This window comes from Dicentrarchus labrax, unplaced genomic scaffold, assembly GCF_905237075.1.
Source record: "Dicentrarchus labrax unplaced genomic scaffold, dlabrax2021, whole genome shotgun sequence".
In the NCBI taxonomy this organism is placed as follows: domain Eukaryota; kingdom Metazoa; phylum Chordata; class Actinopteri; family Moronidae; genus Dicentrarchus; species Dicentrarchus labrax.
The window spans coordinates 23,453,368-23,463,973 of NW_026136702.1; the positions used below are offsets into that span (position 1 = coordinate 23,453,368).

Consider the following 10,606-nt stretch of genomic DNA (forward strand, 5'->3'; position numbering starts at 1 on the left):
TTCGCTCTGCATGTGTGTATGTGGAGAACTTAACCCCGACAGAGAGCAGGGAGAGGCTGCAGCGTGATACCAAATACTAGTCTTTAACCCTGGGGCCCAGCTAATACGCGGCCTCAGTACTCATGCCTACATAAAATGATCTTTCTTATTCATCACGTATCAGTCTTTTCGTGCATGTTCATACCACATTGATGATGAAAATGTGATTTATCGGTCAGAACTAATTCAGCTCGTGGCTAATGGTATTTTACTATAAGAGCTTCATCCCTGCTGCTTTCACTAGAACATGGTGACCTGCTTGGAAAACAGGATTACTGGAGGTGTTTGAGTTTGACTGTGTGTATGAGACACACAATGTAACCATCTTACAGCAGAATGGGATTATAAAGTGAGGATTCTGCAGACGCTAACTACTGAGTGCAAACCAAGATGAGGTCTGGATGATGAGTACCAGGCGGATTTAGTTGTTTGATGATCAAAAAAAGTAAATAAGTAAAAATAAAATACCAGAGCTGACAACTATTACATTACACACAGACACAGACACAGACACACACACACACACACACACACACACACACACACACACACACACACACACACACACACACACACACACACACAGACACACAGACACACAGACACACAGACACACACACACACACACTCTCTCTTACCCGTCTATCTGAGGAGACCAGTCTGAATTCTTGCACGAGTTTTCCAAAAATGGATCTGTGTGTCTTCCTGAATGGATGAATGGTGCCCTGCAAATTAAACATATGATAATTAATATTAAATTAATAGATATACATACATTTAGATTCATTTCAGTACAATCAAGTTCATCAAGTCTCTGACAGCGAAGGAGAGTAGGAGGCAATGTGTGACCGACACTGCCACTAAGTGGTGCATCAGTGTATAACAGCTAAACTGGATCCTGCAGGGCAACTTTATTCAAAACTCTGACTCAAGAGGAATTTCAGGTTGAGGAAGAGATAACAACATATCTGCAGGTGAAGATTATTTTCTTAAGCGAATTTAAAAACACACTTTTTACATAAAACAAGCAGATTTTTCTAAGCTGTTAATAATGGCCCTTGCTGTTTAGGTATAGGCTTTCCAAAGTAACCCATCCCTTTAAACCAAATAAGACCAAACATTCCTTTAAACAGAAGTAAAAAACTGAAAACTGTAACAACAAATGTAACACACATACATTTTTACTTTTCTAATTTTACATAGATTCATATGGAGCCCGAAAAGTCCTAAAAGATTCTGTTTATATTTTTACAATAAGTAACTTGTTGTGCCAAACTAAGAATTTAAAAATAGCAACCATTTTTGGCTTCTTTACACAAAGATCCTACTAGTCCAAAAAGCCATCATTTCCAGAAAAAAAGTCCATTCTTCAGTCTTTTTAGAAGTTTTAAACATACTGGTCTAGACAATCTTTAGAGACATGAATAGAGATCAAGAAATGAAGATTAAGCCCCGTCTGAGTTTGACCTTTCCTGACTAATACATTTCAAATAAATGGAAAGTGAGACAGATGCGACAGTTTACCATATGCAGATCAAACTGTGAAGACAAGGACACAATACACAAATGCAGAGAGTTGCCGGTGTTGTGTTGTAAATAATATAATAATAATAAGAACAATATAATTGTGTTCTCTTTTACACAGTCTCAGTAGCATCTTAATGAGAATCATTGTTAAGAAGTTTCAGTGCAACAGTATTAACATGCTTGTTCACTGGATAACCTGCTGTACCACAGCACATAACATGGGTGGTGGGTTTTTTTAAGTGGTCACCAAACTGTAGAAGGAGAGACAGCCAGACCAACAGCAAGGTATTAGTACTAATACTGTGCTTCAAACGGTTGGATTTATGTACACTAGATTTTCCACAGTCATGTGGTGTGCTCATCTCTTAGACAGGTGTGTGGGGAGGGTGAACATTTAAACTTTAGCCTGCAATGCAACAAGGTGGATAAAGGAACATCATCAGTTTTGTGCTTCACAAAAATGAGACAGAAGCTTCTAGCCCAATGAGCAGAATTTCATTCATACACAAACCACAAATTCTATGAGCTCTGAGTTTGTTTGGATGGAATTTGTGTGCGTGCATGTTCCCCTCTGGAGGGAGGTAATCAAAGACTTTGAGATAAGTCACTCACCAAGACGTACGTATCATGCTCATGCTTCTTCCTGTGCATGTGGACATCTGTGGAGGAATACAAATGCCATGTCAACATGTAATAACAACAACACACACTCTGAGGGAACATATGACACGATACTGAACTCCAGAAAGACAGACTTACTTACAGCGACTCAAGGTGTGCAGATTAGGGCTGGATATTGTTCAAAATGTTTCAATACAGGTACAGATACCTTGACTTTTAATAATTAAATAAAATACTCACTATATTCAAAATATAAATAACTGTCTAAGAAATATTAATAACGAAAAAGTATGGCGGCTAGAGGTCCAGTATAACCAAAGAAGAAGAAGGGAATGACTGTGTGGGGGACAGTAAGACCTCTTACTGTCTCTAGAGACCAGATACCCCGGGTCTGACAACAATGGTCGGCCTGTAAACAACACAATGCAACCACATGACGAGAGGATACACTATACTGTAGTGGCTATAGGACCATTGTATAGGACACGTATTTGATGTGTGAGACATTTGTTTAAACCGTTTTCCTAATGAGATGAGATGCAACAGGATCTCATCAGCTATGAGCAACTCTGCCTGTCAACTTTCTGGAAGAAAACCTGGAGGATCTTTTTACTATTTATGCCTAAAGTGGATCAGTGATAGAGACTTAACAATACACTTAACTTACAATTCCATACAACTCCTGATACCGATCATCTCTTATATTTCTATTATACTTTCTTTATCAAATTAAAGAATCCTTTATATTTCTGAGGTATGGTAGAAATTGTACAAAACAATGCACATTTCCTTTTGAGAAGTGAAACTGATGTCTTTGAGCCTTAATACCATCACTCATTTTTCATCACTCATTTTTTTGCCTCAATGTTATGAAGTTTGTTTATGTGTCAAGTATTTAATTCCAGACTAATTTATCCATAAATTGCTTCCCTGCTCTCTAGCTATAACAGGTTCAATAGAAAAGATTTCACACAGGTCACACACTCCTACCACAGTATATAAAAATATATAAAATATACAGCTTCAACCTCAGTTTTAAAGTTGGACAGATTAACTGAAAAAAAAACCAACAGACACAGAGCTCTACACAGAGACAGAGATCTACACAGAGATACAGAGCTCCGAACAGAGACACAGAGCTCCGAACAGAGACACAGAGCTCTACACAGAGACACAGAGCTCCAAACAGAGATACAGAGCTCTACACAAAGATACAGAGCTCTACACAAAGATACAGAGCTCTACACAAAGATACAGAGCTCTACACAGATACACAGAGCTCTAAACAGAGACACAGAGCTCTACACAGAGATACAGAGCTCTACACAGATACACAGAGCTCTAAACAGATCTCTAAAAAGAGATACAGAGCTCTACAGATACACAGAGCTCCAAACAGAGATACAGAGCTCCAAACAGAGATACAGAGCTCTACACAGATGCACAGAGCTCCAAACAGAGATACAGAGCTCTACACAGAGACACAGAGCTCTAAACAGGGAGATAAAGAGCTCTACACAGAGATACAGAGCTCTAAAAAGAGAGATAAAGAGCTCTACACAGAGATACAGAGCTCTACACAGAGATACAGAGCTCTAAAAAGAGAGATAAAGAGCTCTACACAGAGATACAGAGCTCTACACAGAGATACAGAGCTCTAAACAGATACAGAGCTCTACACAGACAGAGCTCTACACTGGCTCACACTGGCCGTTACAGACAACGTTACCGTCGGCGCTGTCATTAAAGCCAGCTAACAGCGACATAAACTGAAAAACTTCCCAGCCAAACTCAGAAACAGCTGTTAGCTAAGTTAGCAGAGCCGCCTGTTTGACTACGTGTTGTTAGCTGCTAGCCTGTTAGCATAACAAACCTGAATCATTGATGTTAATGACATCGACCGACACCATGTCAGGTTTATCCAGCGGCCCCACTTTCCTCTCGGTCACCCCGGACGGCACCACGTCCGGCTTCGGGCCGAACTTTCTGGGGTAAAAGTCCCCGACATTGTGGTAAGACAGACCCGAAGACGTGGACATCATTCCGTCCATCGCCATTTTCAACTTCCTGTACCCATGAGCCTGTTCGATTTGGCTACACGACGCATGCGTCAGACCACAGATCTGTATATCAGCATGTAGTGAAACCAGTGGGCAGAGAACCTGTTCACATGCTGTGGAGATCTGATTCAGAGCCAAACCATTTCCGCCAGGAAAAAACTGATTGAATTTTAGAAATAGCAAAAATAAAAACTACTATAGTAAGATTATGAGATAGTTTCTCAAAAGTTTGACATTTTATATTAAAAATGACGAAAGAGTAAGGCTAAACTTTGTGTAATGTAGTGTCTGTCTGGTACGATGGAGTATTAGGGCAGGCTAAGAAAAAAGAAATAAAAGATTTCTTTGGAAATTACGAGAATAAAGTCATGATATTAGGTCTGCGAGAATAAAGTCGTAATAATACGAGAATAATGTAATAATAAAAATACAAGAAAAAAAGTTGTTTTAATGAGAAAAAAGCTTCGATAGAGTGATGAAGATCTGACGTGAGCAGCTCAACCAATCAGCAGCCTCAGCCTGAGCCCAGCAGCCGCTGGTTGTCTCAGTCAACATGTAAACTAACGTATTGATAATATCGTCGTTAAACAGTTTTGCTGGCTGAGCCAACAGGCTGACAGTTCTCATAGAATTACTACTTTATTCTCGTAATATTATGACTTTATTCTCGTAGACCGAATACTATGACTTTATTCTCGTAATTTCCCCAAAAATATATATTTTTTTCTCTCTTAGTATGGCCCTAATACTCCGTCGTAGTCTTGACATCAAGTCACTTGAGCAGCAGATGAAAATCCTATATAATATTTAAAAAAGGATGAACAGATAAACACAAATTAAATTAAAAAGTTAGCAAAGTCTTGAAAAGGCTGTAACTTTGTACAGCTGTGGCAAATATTTTGTTTCTATACATGTAGCCTAATATATGGAGGCCCTAAACGGTCATAGATTCAACTTTTTTTTAATGCTGTTATCTCGAGATCACAAGTTCATTATTTTGTTACCTCGGGATAAAAAAGCAAGTTTCCAAAAGTTCCCCAAGGGCCCAAAGTTCTACAACCACGAAAGGAAAGCAGGTTAAGAAACTGAACTCAGTGACATTTTCTGTCTGTCTGTCCATCTATCAATCTCCTGTACTCCATTTCATGGTTAGCGCCTCATCCACACACACATTAGCGTTTTTATTTTTCCATTTTACAGCACAAACGGCTGTGGGGCTCATTCTGGTTTCTTAGCCTGCTTGCTAAGAGAGAGAGAGAAAGAGAGACTGAGATGCAAACCATGAACAGCAGTTTCTAAGCGCCTGTGTTTGCAGATTTTGAGTGATAATTGTGAATGCTCTGATTGTATGTCAGTGTAACTGAATAATGCTGTGTTTGTGATGACAGTTTTGTTAAGTGCAGCTGGCACCCAGTCGTCCAATGTGCTCAAGGCGCTGTGGATAGATCACATTCAAATCAGCCTCCATCTTTTAGGGAGAATACTATCACATCCACAACTTCACAGGCAACTACACTGCAGTGACAAAAGACATTTTCTCTTGATAAATGAACTTCTGATCCTGAGGTTTATACCTTCATTAAAAGAAAAATAAACTGTTGCTAATGGAGATTGAATTGGGTCAGGGACAAAGGCAGAGAGTGGTCGACATTCCTAAATAACATATGTACACCAGATGGGAGGGCGTCAAAAACTACAGGAAATTCTTTCGTGGTTATTGGTGTATTGTACCTGCTAGAAAGTGCAGTAGCCCTTATTTTTTTAAACAGCTGACTCACTACACTACCATTGTACTACCATTAAACCACTTATCATAAAATACCCACAGAGTTGAATGTCATTGCAGAAACCTGACATCATGTAGAAAACTGCTTGCTTAGTTTTCAGCTTGATTCCGCACCTGCATGGCCTGCTTCCAGCACAGCCGCCAAACTGTTCCAGGTGAAAATCAGATGCAATGCGAACTTGAATAGCACCTATCATGTAGGTTAGTGCAGTTTGGAGTTCTTTACAGGTGGCTGATAAAATGATCACACCAATACGAAATATATGTGTTAAACAGTGGGTAACCAATGCTCTCACACAAAAGATCAAATAAAAACACAGATTTTAAAGCTGCGGTGTGTTTGTTTTATAACAAGAACTCCTTGTAATATTTGCTGAAACCTTCGCTATATTCTGACAGTAGTACATGAGACAAATAGTGTGTGAGAAAATCAGGTTCCTGTGGCTCCTCCTAGTGTTCTTACTAGTATTTGTAAGAATCTACTGGGCCTGAATGAAAACAACCAATCAGAGGCAAGAAACATAGTTGAGTCTCATGAAGATAGTTGATTACTGGGTCTCCAAAAGCATCAGTATTTGACAACCTGGAAATGAGACTCAACAATCAACTATCCTTCTTGGCTCTGATTGGTTTTCAGTGAGGCATAGGAGATTCTTGCAAATCCCATTAGGAGCACTAGGAGGAGCCAGAGGAACCTGATTTTTTCACAGATTATCTGTCTCATGTTCTACTGTTAGTATATAGTGAAAGTTTCAGTAAACATGACAAAAGGTTAATGTTACTGCAGCTTTAATGTAAGTAAAGTTGTAAAGAGAAACAAATAGAAACAAAATATATAAAAAAACACATTCCAAGCAAAAGCCAGACTAAAAATGTAGGCTTTTACACTTTCAGCTACTTTTACATACAACTGAAACAATTAGTCGATGAATTATTAGGTCGGTTGAAAGGAAATTAATCTGCAACAATTTTTATAAATTATTAATTGTTTAAGTCTGTTTTATTGTGGTTAACTGAATAAGTTTGAGGTTTTGACTGTTGGTTGAGGGTTGTGATGGACATTTTTCACTATTTAGTTTTTTCATTTTATAGACTAAATAATTATTCAAGAAAGATTAATTAAATTACTCATTGGTTGCAGACCTTCTCGTGGATTAAGCAAGTGTTCAGGTTTATCCAAGATGGGTTCATGGTGATGTTCACAGGTCACTGCAACAACCAAAAATATCTAAACTGTAACCATTTTGCAGTTGAACCAAGCCAGACGGAGTCAACAGGGTTTAAAAAATCACTCATGTATTCATGTAAAATACGAGAGAAAGAAGAGGAAGCGTGACAGATTCAAGCGTGGAAATGTGTGTATTATGTCTGGGGCCCCTTAGAACTCTTTGATGTCATTTTCCTCTCTCTCTCTCTCTGTGTGTGTGTGTGTGTGTGCTTGCACATTTCGGTCAAAGTTGAGTGTGTTTGTGGAATATGTGGTTGCTCATTTGTATGGCAGTGAATGGAGATTTTTGTTTGTCAAGTGATGCTGTGAGGCCCCCGAGCTGAGTGGGGTCCTGGGCGACCAACACAGAAATGTATAGAGAGAGAGAGAGAGAGAGAGAGAGAGAGAGAGAGAGAGAGAGAGAGAGAGAGAGAAAGAGGGACAGGGAGCGAGCCAGCATGAAGGAAAGAGAGAGGGTAAGGGAGGGTGAGAAAAGAGTGATATCTGAGGACAAAGAGGGGTCGAAACAGGAAAGGATTATAAAATTGAAATCTTACGTGCAAAAGAATGAACAAGAAAAATAAAAAGAGACCTGAAAAAGAGAATAAGACAGAGAGACAGACGAGGAGTGCAGCCTAACAGTAACAGTATTTTCTCCATCTGGCTTGCAGCCCTGAAAGGCCTCAGGGTCTATTTTCCTGCCACATTTGTCAGCCTTCAGATGAGTGCCCCTGCAACATGAGCATTCGCAATAATACTGCTGATAGTTGCTGCACAGCAGTGGGCATCTGTGGAAGAAAAGCAGCTTTGATATCTCAGCAGCATCTGGCTCCGTCGAGCTCTCTCATTGTATAGATTGCTTTGACAATAATGTGTAAAGTCAGGCTGATTGGTCTGATCACATAGATTTGTTTTCACATGAGAGTTACTGTGACGCAGTGATATACATAATAAATACTTCTAGTTGCAGTACCACAAGAGCTCTCACTCAAATGTTCCTTTAACCCATTTAGAGTAGGAGCCCTTGCAAAAAAACACACTTAAAGATCCCTGTCAGACATGTATGAAGACATATATACAATGGTCCGCTTTGTCTGTGAATGACTGTTTGGCAAAGAAAAATTATGTATATTTCTTCATGCATAGGCCATATAACATATAGAACATGACATATCACCATATTTGGTGTAATAACAATGCTTTAGTTGATTTCCGTATTTGGTCACCTTATTCAAATAACTTTATATTTATTTTTAGTGGCATCTAGCAGTGTAGTTGCAGATTGCAGTCCTCTTGCTTCACCTTCTCCTTCCAAACATGAAGAACAAACTACAGGGGCTGCAAAATGTGTGAAAATGCATTTGGTTTGTCAATATTGGGCTACTGTAGAAACATGACTACACAGAAGACGACATTCTGCTTCTGTAGATGTAAATGGCTCATTCCAAGGTAACAAAAATATAACAATCCTATTTACAGGTGATTATACACAAATAAAAAAAAACATACTTTATATTCAGTTATCTGTATATGAACAGAATTTCACAGGGAGAAAGAATGGAAGTGAAGTTTGTCCCATCTGAGTAAAGAACCTGATGATTTCATGGTCATTGGGGAGAAACCAACTTTTAACAGAAAGCCTGCATTATAAACTAAAGGTGTGCAAAATATGCTATCGCTTTTGCATCATGGGAAATGTAGGATCCAGTGTTTTATTGCTCTAGATCCATACTAGGGAGTAAAACTCAAGATATCTTGACGTCTCTTGCTTAAATTTCTACCTTTCTTTTTTCAGAGCTGCAAGTATGTTTGGAAGTTCAATAGTAAATCCCTGGAATACCATTTAAACATGACTTCACAGAAGACGACATTCTGCTTCTGTAGATGTAAATGGCTCATTCCAAGGTAACAAAAATATAACAATCCTATTTACAGGTGATTATACACAAATAAAAAAAAACATACTTTATATTCAGTTTCTGACAATAGATCATCCTGAATGTCACCACCAAACTTCTTCAAAAAACTTTAAGTTGGACAGTTTGAGTTAGAATAGTTTGCAAGAGCGTAAGTATAAGCACAATGAGGCTGTACAGGCGGAGCTGTAGTTAAAATTCACAGGTGGGGTATTTACTGACATATTTTATGTTGTAGAACAAAATCTGAGAATCTCTTAAGCTTGTGTTAACCAGACTTTATTTAAGGCATCTAACCCAAAGCCCATTAAAAGAGACCCACTGACTTTGAGGAGAGGGAACCGGAGGCGCAAAAATACTAACTCAGTTCTGCGTTTTAGGACTCACTCCTACAGCACTGTCCGACAAACAGGGCTCTTCGGGGTAGTAAGTGACACTAATGAAAAGATTAAATAACACTTTTATCTTTTAATATTACTTTATGACTTCAACCCTTGTCCTATCCACTGTGCATCGGCGGAGGCTTCATAAAGGACTGAAAAGTTAATGTGAAGTAGAAACAGACTATAAAACCCTTTGACAGCATGTCTGCACCGCTGCTGACTTTATAATGCTCCACTTAAATGAAACACATGTGTCAGAGAATGAAGGAAATATCATACAAATGTTCCTGTTAAGCTCCGTCTGGCATTTGTCCAGATAAATGTTATATTATCCTTTTATGTTTTTGAAGGTTGGATTTACACAAAATGTGCTTTCTGCAACACTGTTTTATTACAATTACTGTTTTGTGGACTCAAGATGAAGATTTGCAATAAAGATGTGTGTGTTAATAGATTGGACACTGATCTATTGAGCAGTTATGTTAATTTACTTTAAAATGTTACAAAATCCATAACCTTTTACTACTTCTGTGGCACTCGCTTATTATGTTATGGGGATCTTATTCATTAACAGGGAAAATGCACATTATATAACAGCAGCTATGTGAGCAAAGCCTGAAACCAGAAGAGTGGAGGCTGTTAGAGCAGCAGATTAATGACCATGGCTTTGGCTTTACATGTTCAACTATGGCTCCAATGTTCAGGTGTCCACATACTTTTCAACCATAGGTGGAAAACAACAGCCACAATGAGCATTTCAACAGGTTTATATAAGAAGTAACGAATGACTCAAGGATTTTGTGATATGTAGGAAAAGTCAAAGTACCATTACCAAATGGTTCCCACTTCTGGCCACAGTTGAAGGGAGAGGATGTGAAATTAATTATATTTGGAAAACCACATCCTGTAATCTGACTACAAGCTGCCCTACAGTATTTGAAATGCTGATCCTAAACCTCTCTTTAAGGGGAACCCAACCTGTGTCATTGGAATAGGTTTATATCGTGAATTAATTTTTTGAGTGAATGAAGCGTTACATTTATGAACCATAATGGTCGGGGTCGATG

The 10,606-nt window shown here is 38.6% G+C and overlaps 1 protein-coding gene across 1 annotated transcript in view; it reads right to left on the bottom strand.

Annotated features, from left to right (window-relative positions):
* Positions 1 to 4,268, bottom strand: part of slc30a6 (solute carrier family 30 member 6) — a 66,850-nt gene extending 62,582 nt beyond the window's left edge. Inside the window, exons 1-3 of the mRNA XM_051418162.1 lie at positions 4,061 to 4,268; positions 2,179 to 2,225; positions 678 to 764 (exon numbers count right to left, since the gene is read on the bottom strand). Coding sequence (XP_051274122.1) covers positions 678 to 764; positions 2,179 to 2,225; positions 4,061 to 4,244 — 318 coding nt within the window. The 5' untranslated portion in view covers positions 4,245 to 4,268. The remainder of the gene's footprint in view (positions 1 to 677; positions 765 to 2,178; positions 2,226 to 4,060) is intronic.
* Positions 4,269 to 10,606: the final 6,338 nt, after the last annotated feature.